The following is a 22,893-nucleotide window of genomic DNA, read 5'->3' on the forward strand; positions in this document are numbered from 1 at the left end:
GAGTAGGGGTGTTTGATTGAAATTATAAACTCCTTCAAAGTGTTCAGCAATATAAATTTTTTAATTAACTTATGAAAAATAAGCTTCATAAATTTATAAACTCTCCAAAAAATAAATTTATTACCAAACTTATCTTTTCATAATCTTATGTGTAACATATGTTTTATAAATATTCCTTTCGTTCATGAAAGAACTTCCTAGGGGAGAGTGGCACGAGTTTTAAGAAAAGTTGTTAATTGAGTGTCTTGAGAGTGAAAAAAATGTTGTTGAGTGTATTGAGAGTGAGAAAAAATTATTATAATTATTATTGTATTGGGGTAAATGGAGTATTTATAAGTGATGGGTATGATCCAAAAATAGGTAGAACTTTTTTTTGGACGTTTCAAAAAGATAAGTAGAAAGTTCTTTCATTGACAAAAGAAGTCCTTTTTCAAGTTCATATCTTTTCATTTTTCTTTCTCTAAAAAAAATTTTCTCTCTTTAACTTATAGCCCAACGATCCAAATATTTTAACAATTTATAACCTTCTATGAAATAATTAAGCTCAACCAATCATCATCTATATTTTTGTATTGTCAACTCCACTATTACCCACTATACCGTCCAAAGCCCAAAGTAGAATCCACGTATATTTAGGACAAATTATTTTTTGGGGGAAATTAGATACCCTCTTTTATAGTTCTATGTTTAGTTTCGGTACTCAAACGTTGTAGTTCAATGACCTCCCACTCGTAAGAGTGAATGATTTAGATGTGAATCATAAAAGCCACAACTCAAAAAGAAAAGTTTAATTACGTATTCTTTTTCATCAATGCATATATTTATAGTATAGAAAATTACTCTCTTTATTCACCAAATGTATGATCTTTTTGTCATTATAATTCGTTCACAATAAATATAGTTAGTGTTTTCATTTTGATACATATATTTTTAACATCATTCACATTCAATATTTACCAAAAAAAAAAAAATCATTTTACAAACCATTTATCAATTATCCACAAATCAACGTTAGTAAATCTCTTTCTCCACTTTATACATATCTTCCAACAAGTTATTAAACTATGTGCCCTCCAAACCACGCCACACTTAGCTAATAATTCTCACTCAAATCAAATAAGATCGCTTTAAATTAATTTTTGTTGTTTAACTTTAATAGGGATTATAGATTAGTGTTAAGTATGAGTAGTATTTCTTCTTTTCAGATTTAGAGTTGCGGCCGCTACTTATGTATTCGCAAAAAGATATTTCATTTTAGAAAATATATGAGAGACTCGTCACCTTTCAATAACAAGATCACTATTGCACGCACCAACTAGTTCACAAAATTTTAAGAGATTGAAAAAGATCAAGTCATATTTCTTAATAATAAATATTACTCTTTTAGTCCCAATATTCATTGCTCAATTTTTTTTAACATGAATATTTAAAAGAATAAAGTTTTAATTTAAAAACATGTGTATTCATATTATTTGATTATCCAAAAAAAAAAGACCAAGATAATTGGGACCATCCAACAGAGGAGATCAGATCATGAATATCGGAACATAGAGAGTAATACTCTTGGACGGAAACATCATACGATTTTGGAAATACTACGTCTCATATAATTTTTCAAATGTGAAATATATAGAAAATTCAGCATTTGAACGGTTTTTACCGACCAACAAAAGGTGGAGAATATAAGAGAAAGTAGGCAAAGAGTGAATAGAGTTTAATAAGGATTAGTGGCATATTAGCAAAATAAATTCTCCATTAAACCATCTAATCTTATTATACAACCAAAGAATAAATGAACCTATTGTTCTTTTCCAATTACTGAAAAAAAAAATTGGACACTTTTGAATAAATTCCATCATATGCTCTCATAATGCAATTCAAGTACTCAAATGGGATCCTCTGTCCCAAAATATAGTGTGTACCACGTGTACCACTCTTCATTTCTTTATATTTATAAATTATTTTTTATTTCATTTTAATTTATTATGCTTTTATATATTATAAAGATAATTAACAAGGGTTCACTCATCCATTTAGGGTTTATAATTATTTTTTTATATTTATTTGAATTAATAATAGATTATTTGGGTTCATTAATTCAAAGTTAGAGTATATAATTTTTTAAATTTTAATTTTTCAATGATAAATACTAATTAGAGTTTATAATAATATAATAATTTTTATTTTTATAAAAAACAATTTATAAAATAAAGAAATGAAGAGTGGTACACGTGGTACACACAATATTGTGGGACAGAGGATCCCATCTGGTCAAGTACTACCTCCGTCCCACTATAAGTGAGACTTTTTTTATTTTGGATATCCTACCATAAGTGACGCTCTTTCATTTTTGGATAAAATTTTTACCCTTTAAACACTTTTTCACCTACAAAAAAATGGATCTCACTTCTAGTGGAACGGAGGAAATATTACATTTATCAATTGCTTGCTGTCAAAGTATCCCAACCACAATCCCAAAACAAAATTCAACTTTCAGACACATTGTGCAGTTGCAATCATATTAATTATTTTACTTTTAGCACAAAAACATCACTTCTAATATAGGCCAAAGTGCGCTATGGAATTTATATGCAAATACATTAATAAACAACTTGTATGACTAGGCAGCATAACTAGAAATTAGATTATTTCAACGAATCTATGGAACTTGAAAAATAAATTGCAAAAAAAAAGATATTGGATATCAAGTGTGGCATCTGAAAGTTCTGCAGAAGAGCAGAACAAGAAAATGTAACTAGACTGAACTAAATGTTGTCAACAATTATTGTATCCTCAATGGTTTGAAATCCATAATTTCTATGGATCAACTTCCCATGTTGTAAATCCAAAAAACGAAGGCGAGGAGAGATAGGGTTCAATTGTTGCCAAAGCAACAACGCCATAGTGAAAGCAGTTCGTTCTGAAAACCAATGAGCTTCAAAACCTGAAGAATATTACAGAACTCCTCATCCTGTCACCAGATCTTATTCTGGCAGCAAATTTGCCGACTAGCTTTTAGTGAAGAAGACCATCATCATCTTCATCTCCATGTCCGTCTGGTGGTCCGCCCGGGCCTACCACTTCCAACTGTGAATAAGGAAAATTTGTCAACATTTCGATGGAAATAAAGCGTTCAGAACGTGGATGTTGAGATGCAAGGTAGTACCCCTGTTCTGTATAACAAACTAACATAAGACAAGCAGGACTTGACTTGACGAAGTGAAGCCTATCACAGATTCTTCAGGGTGTTCATGATTAAAGATAAGCTAAGCAAAATCTAAACTGAATCTCTAAGCACTGGCCACAAGTGAAGCACGCACAACGAAGCAATAAGTTAATCATATCATCGATTATTACGTTATCCAGCTGAACTCCCACCCAGTCCTATCCCACACCTTGGCAGAAAACAAAGAAGCATGGGCAAGAAGAAGATGCAAAAGAAACTAATTTAGGTATGGACAGGTGGATTTCACTAGAAATGCGGGAAAAAAAATATTAATATGAATTAAGAAAACATTTTTAAAAAATCGTCATTATATTTGATTTGGTTTTCACAAATTGTATTGAATTGTAATTCATGAAGAATTTCCATCACGAATAAAGCAAAATACATTCCATAAATCTTCACATTTGACAACTTTGAAAATTTATTTGAATGATGTCCAAAGATGCGTAGAGCTCAGGTAAGTTGATGTTGTCAACACCATCCATGCAGAATCATTTGAAGACTAGACAACAGGTAATTTATACAAAAAAAATGGTATCAGCTGTGCTTCTCCCTCATTAGGCATTTCCACTCATTCATTTGCACATGAGTTTATCCAGACAGTTCTAACTTGCACAATGTGAATGCAAGAAGCATCAACATGGTTACAGAAATGTGAATGAGTCTCAGAATCACAAGGATGCACCATTTCTAGTTATAACAAATCTATCAAGCATTCCTGAATCAGGTGTTATGACATTCAAAGGACTCCAAAATAATTATAGCCAAAATAAAAACACAATCTTTACATCTTTAACAATATGCACTATTTGCTGAAGCTATACATACTTACCGTAAAATACTGTGAGCATACTGGGCATTCATGTGGCTTGCCCTTCTCTAGCCAAAACCAAACAACATCATGCTCATCCTCTGTTGAGTTTTGGGCATAGAATAGGTTATCACATCCACGACAGAGGTAAATGAATCACAATGTCAAAACACATAGCGATGACTTACCTCCTTCACCACCAGGGCATCCCACAATTCTTTTGTCGTAATAAGACTTAATCACGGCAGGGGCTTCCTGTGGATTTCAAACATTTCAAAGTTAAGCAGGAAATATAATAGAATTTTTTAAGAAGACAAATGAGTGAACATGCATCAGCAATCAATTCTACGTAAGAGAGGTAGAATCTCAACACAGACTCTAACGTACCCCCACACTCACAAAAGTAGTTATATAGTTTACAGAAGTTAACATATTGATCAGATTATAGAGTCTTTACATAAAGACATTGTGTTAACTTTTAGTATCAACAGATTCAAAAGACTACAAGGAAAGCAATCAAATGCTTAACAGAAACACTCAACAAACCTCAAGCAAGGAGCTTCTCTTAGTTGAGGAAACAAAGCTGGAGGGAAAAAAACCAGAAAGATAAAAACACGTAGAATGGATATGAAACACAAGAGAAATATGATTAATAAACATCATAATTTCTAGCTCAGGCCTTGATGATTGCTATAATTAGACAATGTACTGTACAGTAAACATTTCTAAGTAGTCCTAATTCAGTAGCTAAGGCAAAATAATTCCAACATAAAACATGAAACGAATTAGAAAGGAAATTCAGAAGAAACAATGCTGACCTTCGTTCCAAAGGGACCCGATGGGTGGTTGATTTCGAGAATGTCCCTTCCCTGGTTAAAACGATTCAATAAAAATCGTAAGAAAATAAACCAAACAACCAAAATATTTATTGATAAAAGAGAAAACATCTAGCCAAAAATAGATACGAAAAAATACTAACTTGAAGCTCAGCTTCCAACTCTTCTCGCTCATGACCAGTGGCGATGGGCACGGGCACTACATCCTCTACTCTTAATGCAGACGCAGTCCCTAATAATAATAATAAATCATTACCCAAAACTCGAATATCATTGTCATCTATCATCGCGGAATCATACGAATTAATCTAAATCATAAATCTGTATTTCCAGAGCCATAAAAATATATAATTAATAAGAAATTAGGGTTAGGAGGAGGTACCAACCAGATGTAGAGAAATGGTGAGAGGAGCCGCCGGCTGGTCGGGGGAGACTCCTTGGAGCGACCGAAGATGCGGCGGCGCATCGGACCGGGCTGGATGCGCATCGGGCCGGGCCGAGAGTTCGTAGCTGAACCGCGAGTCTTCGCCACATTATTCTGATCCGAATGTTGTATTGAAATCTGAAATCCGGCAGCGCCTTTGATCGACAACAATCGGTTTCACTCTCTTGGATTTCTCCAACTGAGAAGATGAAGAAATGGAATGGGAGAGAGAGACTTTGGCCGAGTAGGGTGGCTTTAGTTTAGACAGTAACGAGAGAGATAAATTTTGTTTTATTTTTCTTTTCCTTTTTCGGTTTTTCTTATATTTTATTTTTATGGCTAAGTAAAAATATGGAAAAGAAAAATAGAAAGAAAGTGGAAGTAGAAAAATTGCATCGAGATAGCGGTGAATATATTATACCTAGGTTTTTTAACGAATTCAAAAAAAAAAGTTGTTTAATATTAATACTGCTCCCCCTCTCCGACTTCCCCAAGTCAAAAAAAAAAAAAGTTTTTTAACGAATTCTGATTTTTTTCATGGTCTTTTAATTTTAAAAAAAATACATAATTTTTTATTTCTTTTTATATAATTGTTTTCCACGGATATCAACCCCAAATAAAAGTTGAGTTGGACGTCAGCAAACTAAAACTTGTTGAGTTGGTATATGAAATGACGTTATTTTCTGATGTAATAACATTTAAGTATCTTCAAATAAAAAATTAGGATATTCATTTTTGGTTCAGCAATTTAGGGTTCTCGATCAAAATAACTATGTTAATGGACAACAACTTACGCTCATCTTCGAATCTTGGATGATGCCCAAAATCCAGTAACGAATTTGCAAGCACAAGAAATGAATTTTGACTTAGGTTCATACTAAGAGAGAGATTTTAAATTTATATGAAATGAAGTCGTTTCATTTCAAACTTGTATGACATCATTTCATTTATGATCCACATTAACGATATGTTGACATTATTATGCCACCTTAACTTTAATTTCATTGGAAAGAGTTTAAATGGGAAAATTAAAAAAATTAAGAGGTTGTGTATTTTTAAAAAATAAAAATAAAAAATTATTAAAAAAATTAAAATTTATTAAATATTCGTGTATTTTACGGAAAATATGTCTATCAAATATATTTAGGTTTATTTAAGTTTTTTCTAGCAATGAGGTTTATTTAAGTTTTACTTTTACATGCTTTGTAATTGGGCCTCGGAAGTTCATTTAGCTTAGTTGATTCTATATTAAATCAAATGCAACTTCAAGAGCATGCTTACATCCTCCCAAATTTAATGATATTAAACAAAGAAAAAATTAATAAAAAAGTTAAGCACACGACTCACGATAACTTGAAAGGTCGAAGACTTGTATACATTATTACGCAGCTACTCTTATGAATTGTAAATTAGATTATGGTTAAATAACAACTAAATTAAGGATTCAATCATTCATTTGAAAACAAGCTAAAATTTATTGTATCATGAGTATACACTTTGCACGCTGACATCAGTGACATGGTATATTTGCAATATTGAATTGAGATTGTCAATACAATATATGGAGAAGCAAATGAAATTTTTTGAACTCCAAAGGAAATCAGTTGACATATATATTGATCTACAAATATACTTTTAATTTACAAAGTATATAGTTTTTGGTTTGATAAATAACAGCTATCAAATTGATCACCGGTGACGTATGTTATACCTAATCAAAACTATCACACATCAAAATTAAATGATATATTTATATAAATAAATATAAATAATATTAAGTAGAATTAAAATATAAATAAATATAAAATATATTTAAAAATAAAATAATCCACATCAATCACTCAATAAAATTTCAAATCCAAAACTTTTAATAATTTTGCACGTATATATAATGACAATTATAATTTTAAATGATTTGATAATTAAAATTAGCATTACACATTAATATTTGAGTCTCATTTTGAAATAGCCATTTTGAACAGTAAAACACAATATTTAGCCACTCATATAAAAATACAAATTTGGCCATTTTTTACGTTTTAAGATTATTTTGCCCTAAATTAGGACGAATCGAATTCAGGTTTGCGCGCGAGTTAGGTACACTTAGCACTATTAATACCAAAAGTACCAATATATATATATAACATTCCTCATATATAGGAATGCTATGCTACATACCTTATGTGAGCACTTTATGTGAGCACCACTCACGTTTAGCCCTCGTTAGCATTATTTTTTTTGTTTTAGACATTTATTTGTATTCTAATACTTCATAAATTGTTATTAGGATCATTAATTTTATAAATAACATAAAAATCAAAGTCCGATTTGTTCATATTCCCTTTAACTTCAAATAATTAATAAAAAGGACAAATTAAATTTTGATTTTTATGTTATTTATAAAATTAATGATCCTAATAATAATTTATGAAGTATTAGAATAAAAATAAATGTCTAAAATAAAAAAAGATAACGCTAACGAGGGCTAAATGTGAGTGATGCTCACATAAGGTGCTCACATAAGGTATGTAGCATAACATTCTAAGTAAATTGGTACTTTTGGCACAAATGATAATATTAGTGCCAAAAGTACCAACATAAATTAATAAATAAAAAAAAACCAAGTAAATTGATACTTTTGGCACAAATAGTAATATTAGTGTCAAAAGTATCATTCGATGATTAAATCCTAAATGATGAATCGAAACCTTAAATGGAGAATCTAAACCCTGATTGAGAAATCTAAACTCTAAATGGAGAATCTAAACTCTACGAGGAAGTGTTCAAAATGATCATATAATTGCACTCATCTATATAAGACAAGACAATGTATCGACACAAGTATATAACATTATTGGCACTAAGAGCATTTACAGTGGGTGACTCGATGGGGTTACTCGAGTCACTCACCCATCGAGTAAGCCCACTATGGCGAGGCCTTACTCGAGGCTTACCCGAAATTTTAATATGACCCGATGTTGTTATAAGAGTGGCGCGTGTTCACACGTGCCTAAATAAAAATAAAAAAATAAAAAAATTCATTTGATTTGCTTCCAACGGCTATATAGCCGTTTAACTTTTTTTTTCCTTTTTTTCCCTTCCTATAAATACCCCGCACCTCTCCAATTCATTCACACTTTTAATCTTTCTCTCTTTCTCTACTATAATTTTTTCTTCTCCTCCAAAAATGACCGAATGATTCGAAGATACTTCATCGTCTTCGTCCGACGGTGTTGCGCAAGAAATCGTCGATGAGATCAAGGTTGCTGACACGACGGGGCGTATATGCCTAAAGAAATTCTGCAGAGCTGTCATCCGGGTATACGGTGCCGAGTATATTCGACGTACTACGGCGTCGGACGTCCAACGCCTTCTTCAGATGCACGAGGCGCGACACGGATTTTCCGAGAAGCTCGGGAGTGATGATCTGGCACGGTGCATATACACGCAGTGATCAAGGGGAGCCCACATTGATCTTGGAGGCCGTTGCATCCCACAATTTGTGGATTAATGTTATTTTTATTTGAAGTAAATTGTGTTACTTCAATTGGTGCAATTAAATTTAAATGAAAAATACAAAAATCAAAACTAAAAAGATCAAGTAAGAAAATGAGTCATCCCACTGTGACCTTCTTACTCATTGTGGTCCCCCATTCTATCAAGTAAACTCTTTACTCAACCACTGTGGATGCTCTAATATGGTCACTAGCACTATTCGTGCATGGTACTATTGGCACTAATAGTGTCATATGTACAAATTTACTTGATTTTTTTTTCTATTGGTATCCGGTCCGCCCTAATTAAGGGCAAAACAGTCCTAAAACGTAAAAAAAATGGTCAGATTTTGGATTTTTCAAATCAGTGGCCAAAATTTATGTTTTCTTCTTCAAAAGGGTCACGTTGATGTATTGTTTCTTAATATTATTATAGAGTATTACATGTCATAATAAATAAATATTCCAATACAAAAAAAAAGTTAGTAAAAATTTTACTGAAAAGAGGGAAAATAAAATATTTAAAAAAAAATTCCTCAAAAAAAAAATATTTAAAATTTCCATAACTTATTCATTTTTTATGATTTTATATCATATTAAAGATCTTATCACGAACTTAAATTTAAGATGCATATTAAATACTTTTTATGAATAAATTTGATGATATTTTAAAAAAGAATTATTATTATTATTATTATTATTATTATTATTATTAAAAAAAGAGAGAAATTTGGTAAGAGAAGAGTTTGAAAAAATAACGGGATAAGAGAGAAAAACAAGAAATGAAAAAAATAGATGGTAAAAACTCCATTTTCATATATTATATATAAATATAGATTCGATAAAGCTTGTGTTTATTGCAACAAATTAAGTTTAGTTTATAGTAAATCACAATAGTAAAGGGAATTGAACGATATCTGTCTATTTCATATGTCAACTATCTTTTTTCCCTTCTTAAGGTTTTTTCCAATGTGTTTTCTTAAGAAGGTTTAACGAGGTCCAGCCATTAGTCTGTTTTTTTGTGCTTTCAAGGGTTCCTTAGAATTTTTTTCTTCTTCTTCTTTTTATTAAAGCCTTATCTTAATAATATGTCAACTATATATCTTTAATAGGAGCAGGAACATGTCCGAGTTATTATCAGAGATTCAAATGAAGTTGTGCATATGGCAATACAAAACCGATCACCTACCCACCGTGGGCAAGCATAATGTGCCCACCATTGATGTGGCAATCTTAATTAGAGTAAGATAATTTTAGTTAGAGTAAGATATGTTAATTCTCTTTCCAAATTAAAATTGCCACATCGGTGGTGGGCACATTATGCTTGCCCACGGTAGGTAGGTGATCGGTTCTGTATGGCAATATAGAAGAGACTAATTCTTGTGCTCAATGTTATGACATTATAGCAATGAGTGATATTTTGTTAGCATGGAACGTCATCTTATTAACATTGAGTGCTACTGTGATGGCACAATTAATTGGAGGAGGAGGGACTACTTTTACTCACTAATATCAATGAAATTATGAAGGCAACAACAATTCATATGCTTATTCTGTTATTCACATAAATCAATAGAACGCCTACTCATAGGCCATAGCCTCACTAAATTTTCTGAGCACTGTGCTCGGAGCTTTGGAATAAATTCTTGATTAAAAGATATGAATGAATAAACATAATCTCCCCCCTCCCACTCCTCTAAAAGAAACTATCATTTTCGTTTTAACTATATACATCTTACACAAAAGCAAATAGTAGGCCTCTAAGCCCGATAAATATTGGTATGTTTAGTCTTATTGGGCTTCAAATGGTCCACATTGTTATGGTCCAGGAGAGATTATTGAAATATCCGGCGCAATTCTTTTTTTAACTATTTCTTAATGAGATTAACTAACAAAATTTCACAAAATCATTTTTCACATCACAGCTACTAACATTACATCACAGCTACTAACATTACATTTTTTTTCATCTAGACCCGAATATCAAAATATATTGATCAAATTCAAGACCTGACTTGTAAAAAGTAGAGTAAACACAACTTGTCGGGGAGTTTGGACATCTTATGAATCCACGCATTCTATAACTGCGATCTTCACTTGCCAATTTTTAGGTATTCACTGCAAACTTCCATTGAAACACCAATTTTTTGAATGTTCAAATTAACAAAGAGAGTCTACTACTAATTAAATACTAAAATTCAATTTACATGATGAGATAATTTGGTAAACACAATAGGTGCACCATGCTGCGGATGGAGTAACGTGAGAACCGAAGGCGTGTGTCGATACTTGGGTGCAAGATGAAGAGAGAAACGGCGAAGAATCATGACGATGGCTAACTTGGCCTCTAGAATGGCCAGGTTTTGGCCAATGCATCGGCGGGCGCCCGTCCCAAAGGGGAGGAAAGCCATTGGGTGGTCCGCGGCTTGGGTCGCACCTTCCGCAAATCTCATTGGGTTAAAATCGTGTACATCGTCGCCCCATCGAGTCGAATCATGATGAACGGCTATGATTGGGATCAAGAGCTCAGTACCCTGCTGAATGTGGATCCCGTTCAACTGCACATCCTCTCTGGCCCGTCTGATCATCGCTACTACTGGTGGGTACAATCTCACAGACTCCTTTATAATCATTCCCAACTGCATATAATTAAGTCATTTAAATATAGTTAAAAATTCGACAAAATAAAAGACAAAATTTGATCAAATGTGAAAAACGGAGCTGTGCTTGTCAAGATTTCATGCATACCAAAACAAACTATATTACTAATACATTATGCTAGAATATAAAATAGTATTTCTGCAGGTAACATAATCTATTTCTAGAAATCCTTAAATATCCTCTTGTCACGCATTTCTAGTTCCATTGTATTGGGTTTATCATTAATCCACCCCACAAATGACGTTAGAAAATAGAAAATTTTAAAAAGAAATATGATAGTCTTACCAATTTGAGGTTGGCAAGATGATCTTTAGTTGGAGTGTCACGTGCTCCGCACACCCTCAAAACCTCCTGACGTGCCTCATCCTGCCAGTGGATGTGCATGGCCAAGAGCACGGCCGTCCACGTCAGCATGGCCGACGTCGTATGCGTGCCGGCGAAGAAGATCGTCTTGCATTCCTCTACGACGTCGTTATCCGTTACGGTTGATGGATCATCTGAGCGACCCGATTCATCGGCGGCGTTGATCATCACCTCCAATAAATCGGTTGGGCGATCATTTTTGTTGTCTCGATTACTGCTTTCCCTTCGCCGGTCAATAAGTTTCAACAACGATTTCCGAATTTCTTTAGCTAATCGCCGAGAAATTCTACTTGTTGATGTTGGCAAGAACCTGATCAAAAAAAAGTTTCATAACCAAAAAACTTTTTTTGCGTGTATAATCTCGGAGTTGTCAAACATGGAAAACATACAATTCTTGTAACTCACAATAAAGTTATACTATATGAACTTAGTAACTAGATTATTGAATTCACATTCTGCATCATGAGTAATAGTTTCTAGTCAAATTCCAATAATTTTATTGGAATATTTTGTTATATTTGGTTGTTCGATAGATGAAGACAGATTTTAAAAAAAATATATAGTAATCAATGATATGATTAGATTCATAATACATTATGTTTCTATTTGGTAAAACTTAATTAATATATTCATCCACACCTAATCCAAAAATCATCACAAAGTATAACCAGTACCCCGTCTAGTAGGTAATTTTTTAAGAGAAAAGTAGGTAATATAAGAATTAATATAAAATTAAATGACCAGTAACATATATTAAAATAATGGAGGCATGCGTATCTGTATATAATGATGCATTAATTCTAAATATATTAACAACAAGATGCAACAAAAATTGCAATAAAGGATCCGGAATTGGGTATATATATACCTATAACCAGGTATGAAAGCATTCTGATAAGCTTCAGTGGCATGGGCTGTTTGGTGTGCTTGGAGTTTAGAAATTACTAATCCTTCTTCATAGTTATTACCAAAGGTGATTTTGGTAATTACATCTTCCAACAAATTTTGGAACCAAACAGATACTTCAATCTCAATCTCCAAACTTCCATTTTTGGACATATCTTCAGACAATTTCACTAGTGCTTCATCCATGGTTTTAGCCATAATTGGTGCAATTAGCTACATATTCATCCAACAATGCAAAAAATAAAGAGGTTAGTCATCTATATATGATATATCATATAGAAACAATATTAAAATAAATACCTTGAGGTTTTCCATGCGAAAAAATGGTTGCATAATCTTTCTATGGTGAGCCCATTTGTCTCCTTTAAGATTCAACAAACCATTACCTTCTATTCTTTTTACTTGTAATGGTGGATCATATTTCTCAAAATATTCTGATTTTGAAAAAAATATTTCTCTGATAATGGTTGGATCAGATATTGTGAGACGAGGAGTCGGCCCGAACCATATAAGAAAAACAGAACCTGCAATAATATGTGATCAAAGATTGTAGTAATTAAGAATAAAAACTGAAAAATAAAATAAAGATTTAACCATATATAATTCGGGTTCAGTAACAACATACATTTGTTTAAGGATATTTTTGTCTCACTAATACGTAACGTAAGTCACTTTCTAAGAAAAAGTCGCAACGCGCTCGCATTATTAAGTGATTGATGACATCATTCGGATTCAAGATAGATTTTATTTGCTAAAAAAATTCTAAGTCGTCTACTATTTAGGGAAAGTAGAATCATGAAAAGATTTATCACAAGATTACATTTTTACAAAGAAATAGAGAATTTTATTACAATAGTACATTAGACACGCATATACACACACGCATGCTAGCTATTTCCGTTTGAGAAATGCAATAATCCAAGAAATTAATGAAAATCACATACACTTGAGTGAAAATCTAAAATACGTTTTGCGACTTTGTACAATGAATCTCGTGCGTCATTTCAACACATTGTCATATACAGTAGTGACGTGGAGAAACATATATAGAAACCAAAGCTACTAAAATTGAAAAACGATTGAAAATATTTGGAGGCCCCTAAAAAAGAGAGGAGAAATATATACCATATATCTTCTTCCAAAGATGAAAGAAGGAGAGAGCTCTGGGGAGAATGTCATGAGAGAGAGGCATCGATTCAGCAGAAGCCTTCAAAATTAAGGCGGAAATCTCTTTTAAATTTCCCAAGAAATACTCATATTTTGGGCTCTTAATCCCTTGTTGCATGAAATGATTCTCAATTCTTGTGGGTATCCACCAAAAATCATGAACCACAACTTTTATCAAGAAAATCAGAAGAATTGATGGAACTAAAAGGTACAAAAAGGAACAGAATAGACTATCTTCCATGCTTGAAACTTTTCTTCTTCTTCTTCTTCTTCTTTTTGATGTCTTCTTTTAGGTGGGGTGGGGGTGGATATTATATAGTTCTTGGTGGTTGGGTGATTTGTGTTTGTTTTTATAGAAGGGGGAGGAGAGAAGTCAGAAATTGTAGATGTTGTAAATTTGGTCGTGATTTAGGGACTGTATTTAATGAATACTACTAAGTACTAATTAATTGATTTTCAGATGAAGAGTTGAGAAAGTTAAAAGACACAAAAAAGGACATAGAGTTCCCATGCAATATAATTGGTGATGCCGTACTTGAAGACAAAACATTTTTTTTATAGTATCAAATAATAGCTAGGGTTATTTTCAAATTTTCACTTATATTTTGTAAAATTAACAAAAATATTGACGTGTGATCCAATTAAAAATATCGAAATCCATGGAATCATATTTTGGGGAACGATGTCAACTCTTTGTTGATGCATGTCATGTCAACTCTCTGAATATTGTGACGCATTAAAAAATATGCGAGTTTTATTTTTGCAACAAATTTAAAAAATAGTGACACGATTACTTTTGAAATCGTGTTAAAATTATAAGATGAGTGAAAGTTTATCATGAATAATTGCAAATATATATTATCAATGTTTCACGTTGGATTTTATTTTTATGGTTAGGACATTGTAAACATTTAAGAATTTTAATTCATTAGTGATGGCATGCATTAGGTTGACAAAAATTATCGCTGTAGTGATGGAACATTCGTCTGCCCACATTGACTATATATGGATTTGATTATTATATTATGAATTTATTATGTTCACGTGTGAATTATGCCGGTTTTAATACTCAGTTTATTTGATTTCGCTATATAATTAGTGAGAACATATTATTCCCTTCGTCTCATTATAAGTGACATGTATTTTATTTTGGGACGTCACACTATAAATGGCATGTTTTCACAAAAAAATAAAAATAAATAACCCTTAAAAAAAGTATAAACCCTATCACTTTTAACCAATTTACAATTTCTCTTTAATTTTCGTATTGAAAATTTTTGAGCCACTTATAATGGGACGGAGGGAGTATTATTTTTACCAAAAGAGTGTTGAAGATTGTCTAGCTCACTATTGTCAAACAAGTTACAAAAGAGGTCTATTATATTACACATCGTTAGTGTTGCATGAATTCACTTACTGGGTCTCATTTATGTAACTAATTTTATTTATCTCTAGTTTATATAATCATATTTTTGTTTGTTTTCAATTTCTTGTGTTTTACCCTATATTGTAGTTTATTTAGGATAGATTAATTACGCCATAATTATGATATACTACAATTTATTTAAGTTTTTATTTTTTATAATAATATTAATTAGTGTTTATTATACTACAATAAATATTATTATTATTATTATTATTATTATTATTATTATTATTATTATTATTATTATTATTATTATTAGTGGGACATGCTTGTGACATAAAAATGTTGGGAAGGATTATCCAAATTCACTGTTGTGGCATTGCGTATAGTATAGCCAGTTTTACTATATATTTCTAGCTCACTACTCCCGAAGAAAATTAACGAGCTTCTATGACAATTATAATTAAATGCTTCGAGTTGATGATATACTCCCTCCGTCCACCAAAAAAACTCCTACTTGCCCTTAAATATTTGTCCACCAAAAAAACTCCTACTCTACTTTTTGGACAATTATACCCTCTCTTGCTTTTAAAATTAGTACATCTTTACCTATTGGCCCCACTTTACTCTACCATTTTAGTCCTTTACACCACCTTTTTCAGTTTTCTTAGTCTCCGTGCCGAACCCCAAATGGGAGTTTTTTTTGGTGGACGGAGGGAGTATAACATATGGAATCAAATCGGGTCAAATGACAGGTTATAATTAAATGCTTCGAGTTGATGATATATAACATATGGAATCAAATCGGGTCAAATATCAGGAGGGAAATCGGCCTGTTGACTTTATGGCGTGTTGAGAGTAACAGGTTCAAGAGTTATTTACTTTCGATTGTCTCTCGGCTCTTAGACATTTTCTTGCTTTTATTAGGATAGATCTAGACCAACTTGGTTATCCTAACTTCAGATTTCGTTTCCATGATGATAGGTAGTCCGTTTTAGCTTATTTCAGTTTTGATGTTGTTTGCTTTGCATGCCTTTTGGGTGGAGCCTTTGTTTGGCTAGTCTTTTGGTTGTTTTTAGCACGTTTCTCGTCTTTTCCCGATTATCTTCTTTGAGTGATGTCAGGCAACACTATGTATGTGATACTGGTTGATGTTTATTTACAGGTTGGGGTCTGCCTAACCCCTCGCCCTTCAGGTGGTTCTTATTAAAGAAAAAAAAAATCGGGTCAAATAGAAAATTGATTTTTTTTAATAAGTACTATATATAGTACGTAGGTGTTATTTCCTACAAATATATGCTATGTTCGTATAGTTATATATTAAACTTAATTAGTCTGTCGTATTTCGATGAAAATTATTTTATTTTATATTATAATTTATACTTAGAACTTGATTGTGAATCATTTTATATTATAATTTATAAATAGAAATTATAAAATTAATTTTATACTTTTGTAGGGTTGAAAATCTGAAATCGTTCATTGTGGTGGAGCACGACAATTCACCAAAATGATGAGATTAGTATAGTTCGATCATCCAAATCCTTCTAAAATGTATGTATACATGCATGTATCCATTTCAAATTTAAGAAAAAATAAGTTTATTATTGGTTCTAATCTCGAACATGTAGAATAATACTTATTAGTACTTGTTAATTAGTGCATCTTTCAGATGTATTGCAAACACAGACGCACAATATTTTTCTATTTTGATCTACGTAATCTAAACCCAACAATTAAAATAAGATGTTGTTATTAAGTTTTTATAAATGAATTAATCATATTTTAGAAAATATTAATATATAGTACAAACCATTTCATTAATAAGACAATAATCTACAAATTTAATGTAATTAATTACAGATTTTATGGAATTATAATAATTAGAATATAATACAATATTAGATATGAATATATAATGCAAATAATATATTTAAGATAACCATCTACAAATTAATTCAATGCAATCATCTAATTAAGGTAAATTATGAATTTCACGAATTTAAGAATGATTAGGATATCTTATAAAAAAAAGAATGATTAGAAATTTAGAATACAATAATTATTAGAATTAAATTTAAAGATGTAAATAAAAATAAATAAGAATAAAAATGCTATGTATATAGGACTACCAATTAAGAAGATGATTTCAATCACTAATCATATTACTATATGATTATGACGATTACGACGACACCGATTTTGTATTTATCGGACACCGATTTTTTATTTAAGTAAACAATAAACATATTCATAGTCAATATTTATAATATTCATAGTCAATATTTATAGATACACGAGTAGTTGGTATAGTTCAACCTATATAATTTTATAATAAGATTTGGATGAAATTTTATTTTAAAGTCATGAGATAGCCATCCATTAGGTCATATGAAGAGACACAAACAATTGTATTTTTCCACCAAAAGCAGTCTTATCGCAGCTAATAAAGATTAGGTTTCAAGATTATATAATTACTTATCCATAAATAATCTCTCTCTATATATATATATACATGGAATGGTTATTCATGCAATACTACAGAATAATTAACTTCAAATCTTCAATGAGAATGATTATATATCGTGAAAAATGAGAAGTGATATAAATAAAACAATATATATATATAGGGAGCCGCTCCAATGAGGCCCCCTAATTTTAGTGAGATCTAAGACATAACCTGGTGCGTTTATTTTATCAATCCTATGACTGATATTATATCTGGGGGGAGAATTTTTTTCGCAGGGTACCAATCCTGGATGGAGCAGAATATTTTAAATTTTGTTATTCATCAGTATTTACTGCATTGTTCATTAGTATATAGTTCCTTGTTCATCAGTATATATATATCTTATTCATTACCATTTTTTAAAATTTTGTTTTTCATCAATATATACATCTTATTCGTTAGATTTACATCTTGTTCGTTACACTACAAAAAAACATATCTAATTAGATTTATACTATGTCTTATTCATTGTTCTTAGTTTTTCACGAAAAATAGGGAGTCTCACTATATTGTTCAATAACTCTGTCAATAATACATTAATAATCATTTAATTTTGTGTTCGAATCTTAGAGGGGAATCCTAGGGGTGAGCATCGGTTCGATTCAGTGCAAAACCGCACCAAATCTCAAAAATTAAAAATCGAACCGCAAGAAAAATTGGAGACTGAACCGCATCGATGGGAGGGGTCCAATCAAACCGATAAAACTGTCGGTTTCGGTCAGTTGGACCGAACCGATACCTTGTTTAATTTTTTTCGAAAAAAACTAAATTGAAATCGAAGAATCTGTTGTCGCCGGAACTAGAAGCGGGGGACCGAGGACGGACCGCGCCGGAACGGGGGAAGTCGGGAAGAATCATCCGATGGAAGGCCAGAAGGGAGACGAACCTACTTGCTGTCGCACGACTCGTGCCAGAAAGGAGACAAACCTGGCCTGGGCTGTCGTGGATGGCGGGGCAACGTCGGGCGGACGCCAACAGGTGATGAACGGAGTCGGATTTGTGGGTCAGATATGGAAATGGTCGAAGAGAATTAGAGAAGTAGAGGGGAGCGGCGTAGCATTCAGAATTTCATATTTTGTAGTTCAGGGACTAGGGTTTTGATTAGGAAATTATAATTAATTTTAATATATATATATATATATATTATAATATAAATATATATATTTATAGGTTCGGTGCGGGCCCCAATAAAAAAAATTGGGGAAATCGCAATTGCATCGAAAGTTTTCGGTTTTCATATTTTAGAACCGCACCGAAAATCGTACCAACAGATGCGGAATCGCACCCCACCAAAATAGTGCAGTTCAGTTCGATTTTTGCTCACCCCTAAATTCTTAAAGGAAGCAAATTGGCAATGAACCCTTTTCGAAAAAAGAAATGGCAATGAACGATTCAACTTGGCAATATGATTATATATATATATATATATATATATATATATATATATATAGGGAAACTTGGCAATATGATTATTAATTTCAATATTCTTCACTTGAGATTTAAATCCCCAAAAATCACTATTAAACAATTTTTTAAAAACAACTTCGAGAAAAAAGAAATGGATATCACAAATTGATTTGAGATGTCATGTGTGAAATTATCTAAAGGGATCAAATTAATGTTGGACTCAAATAAAATTATCAATACCAAGAGATTACAAATATACCACTACATATATATGGATATTTAATTTTTGATACAAGCATCCAGATATTGATCCATCCCAAAATCTTTTACAGTAATTGTTTGAAATATAAAATAAACAAAGAAGCAACAAAAAATTCTTGCAATAACATATATGAAACAAACCAAACGAACTAAGAAATACGTTTTCATCAACTGTTTCAAATCTTGTTATTTCCAGCCTAAATGTTACAAAAAAATAAAACGACTTTTAATAATAACAGAAATAATTGTAAATCGATAAGAGCACCCGCATCGCGGGTGCTCGAGTGAGTACTCGAACTCACTCGAGGAGAGGAGTGGCTTCGAGGAGTGCAATGCGGGGGGAGGTCCTCGAGGAGTACCCGAGTTATCGGGTATCCTCGAGTGATTTTTTTTTTTTTTTTTTTTAATTTTCTTCTTCTCTTTAAAAATTTCTCTCTCCTCTTTAAAAACTAAAAAAATCAAGTAGGCTATCAAGGAACCCCAATGCAGCACTACCTACTCAATAACACAACCACTATCAAATAGACTATCAAGTAGGCTATCAAGGAACCCCCAATGCGGATGCTCTAATCTTATGCAAGTGTTGAAAAATGGTCATAAATTTGATGCACATGGTATAAACAAAGGGGCCACACCTTTTTAGGTGTTATTTAAGAGAGGATATGAGGTAGTCCCACTTGTGTTAATACTGTCGAAAATACTCCCAAAATATATTGGGGGACCATTTTTCACTTTCATTAAATCTTGCTTCTTATATTTTCAGACTTTTGGTGCCACATTTCCAAGAATATAGAGTAGTTGTTTCGTCCTTTCTTGTGAAAAAGCCTATAATCTGTCTTTCTGTTTGTCTAGTTGCATGATATTCAATACTTCATGTAGTTGCTTTATTTCTCAACATTTTTGTTCATACAAACACATAAATTCCCACACTTGCAAAAACTCCACAAAATGTTTGGATTAAATATATTCTAAAATTTCATAATATGGCACTTAAAAGGGAATGAAAAAACTTTACAATATGAGTAGCTAATATCATATATAGAAAAATTATGGAAAATATATGTACAAAACTCCCTAGTCATTTTGAACTACTTATTGAAAGGATTGATTTTTTTTCACAAGTACTATTCATAAGGCAAAAATCCCAATAAAAAAAATATATGTTTAAATCATCATCATCATCATCATCATCATCATCATCATCATCATAATAATAATAATAATAATAATAATAATAATAATAATAATAATAATAATAATAATAATAATAATAATAATAATAATAATAATAATAATATATCTTGAAAGATATTTGATTATTAAAGATAATTTTATTTGCATTCCTTTTGGAATTTAGGGATGGCAATGGGCCGGATCTGGACCGGATCCTGCTTGGTCCAGATCCAGATTCGAATTTTCTTACTTAGATCCAGATCCGGTCCAGATCCATTGGATCCAAAATAATAAGATCCAGATCCAGATCCATTAGATCCACAGGGTCTCGGGTCCAGATCCAGATCCATACTTTTTACTCTTTTAAAATATTTATAAATTTTGAATTAACTAAAAAAAAAATCGAATTTTGTCTAGAGTATCAACAATTATTTAAAAATAAATATTAAATCATAACCTATATGAAAATATTAGTATAAAATTTCATAATAAGTAAGAATATGATATTCAAGTACTAAATAATATATTAGTAGATACACACTTATTTTAATTGTATATATAAAAAGGGATGAAAAATTAATTAATCATATCATTACAATCAATTTTATCTCTATCTTCATCACAATATTCAGTAACAGTGGAACGATGTGTCTTCCATTTTTACTTTGAAAAAAAACAATATTATCAATATAAATAAAAGATATAATAATAATAATAATAATAACAACAACAACTAAAATTTAAATTAAGATAAAATAAAATATTATTTTTAATAGAATTATATACATTATTTATGAAAATAGATGTTTAGATTAGTAATAGATCTTTAAGGTAGAGTTTGATAAAAATAAAATAAAATATATATATATTTTTATATATAACCGGATCCGTGGGCCGGATCTGGACCGGATCTGAGTCTCAAAACTTTTGCTCCAGATCCAGATCCGCAAATCTTAAGAGTAATTCAGATCTGGTCCAGATCCATTGGATCCATTTTTTACAAGGTCCAGATCCTGTAAAAAGGATCTGGATATGCGGATCTGGACCGGGTCCAGGATCCATTGCCATCCCTATTTTGAATATACATGCCATAAGAACATAACTGCTCTCTTATTCACTATGAACAAGAATTAACGTGCTCATTGCTAATGTGATAAATGTGATGTGACCATCATAGTTGACTCATATTCAAATGATCATCGTTACATCATAGTATTATAGAAATTAATATTTTTAACCTTATTAATTTGATAAAATTTTCTTAACAACTCGTCTTCTTTACATTTTTTAATCACCGTTGTTCGCTAATATTTTCACCACGCCGCAAGTATACGGTGTAGTTGCAATATAAGGGAAGCAAGGTCGTATCCCACAAGGATTGGTGAATTCAAACTTCTAAATACCATTAATAAGTTGTTTTCAATCTATTTAGACAACCAAAGATGAAGAGATATTGAAGGTTAAATCAAAGTTAAATTAAAGCAAGCAAACTAAATAACAAAAATATAAACTTAGTTAATAAATTGGGGAATGACTCAAAGGAAAGTTATCATTGGGACTAGATTTCGATGGATCGTAATGAACTTCAATTTAAATCAATATAAATCTTGATATGACTTACTTATCTAGGGCGATCTCCCCACTAGTTTTAGCCCCCTCCCGGACGACTAAAACAGTAGATTACGGGTCATAATTGCCGTCCCCGGTCAATTTCTAACCTATAACTCCCAATAGCACAAAAGATCAATAAGCTCTCACCCACCTCTCAACCTCCCGGTTTATTGAGATGATATGTATCAAACTCCTAATCTATTGTAATTATCCTCTCCCGATTCAAATCACAAATTAGAAATGCACAAAAGGTGGCCAACCAATCATACAAGAGATAAATCTAGGACTTGAAAAGATAACAATAAGCACAATCAAGATATATATTGAACAAAGAAATCAATCCATTACAAATCCATCTAATCTAATCCCTAAGATAAGAGATTTTAGCCAAGCATATTCATAATAAAAGCAAATCTCAAGTCATAAGAAAACATAAATAAAGATATAGAGAGATAGAGATTCATAGACAAATCCTATAATCTTGATCTTCAATCATGTAGTCTTGATGAGCTCCTTTCCAAGTCTTCCCCTTCTTTATTTGATTTTGGTGTTGTTTTTGTGTGTGGAAGAGAGAAAAAATGGTAGAGAATGGAGGCTAGGGTTTGGAATTGGAGAGTTGGGGAAGATGAAGTGGGTGTGTGTGGTGAATTGAATGGGGAAAAGAAGAGAAAAATGGAG

At 31.7% G+C, this 22,893-nt stretch overlaps 3 protein-coding genes across 3 annotated transcripts in view; 1 reads left to right on the top strand and 2 right to left on the bottom strand.

The window, feature by feature from the left end:
• The window catches only part of LOC130992114 (nucleolar complex-associated protein 2), an 884,658-nt gene that overhangs the window by 842,239 nt on the left and 19,526 nt on the right, over window positions 1-22,893 (top strand). The window lies entirely within an intron of this gene.
• On the bottom strand, window positions 2,661-5,602 carry LOC130992183 (putative cytochrome c oxidase subunit 5b-like). Its single transcript, XM_057916731.1, has 6 exons — window positions 5,260-5,602; window positions 5,017-5,105; window positions 4,856-4,906; window positions 4,226-4,292; window positions 4,059-4,138; window positions 2,661-3,087 (listed from the first exon to the last, which is right to left on the bottom strand). Exons 1-6 carry the CDS (start codon window positions 5,405-5,407, stop codon window positions 3,016-3,018), a joined length of 507 nt encoding a protein of 168 aa, XP_057772714.1. The 5' UTR covers window positions 5,408-5,602; the 3' UTR covers window positions 2,661-3,015.
• On the bottom strand, window positions 10,851-15,147 carry LOC130992131 (cytochrome P450 734A1-like). Its single transcript, XM_057916651.1, has 5 exons — window positions 13,847-15,147; window positions 13,022-13,245; window positions 12,684-12,934; window positions 11,738-12,125; window positions 10,851-11,430 (listed from the first exon to the last, which is right to left on the bottom strand). The coding sequence occupies exons 1-5, from the start codon at window positions 14,127-14,129 to the stop codon at window positions 10,990-10,992; spliced, it is 1,587 nt and encodes a 528-aa protein (XP_057772634.1). The 5' UTR covers window positions 14,130-15,147; the 3' UTR covers window positions 10,851-10,989.

The sequence above is a fragment of the Salvia miltiorrhiza genome, chromosome 7, assembly GCF_028751815.1.
Source record: "Salvia miltiorrhiza cultivar Shanhuang (shh) chromosome 7, IMPLAD_Smil_shh, whole genome shotgun sequence".
Taxonomy (NCBI): Eukaryota; Viridiplantae; Streptophyta; class Magnoliopsida; order Lamiales; family Lamiaceae; genus Salvia; species Salvia miltiorrhiza.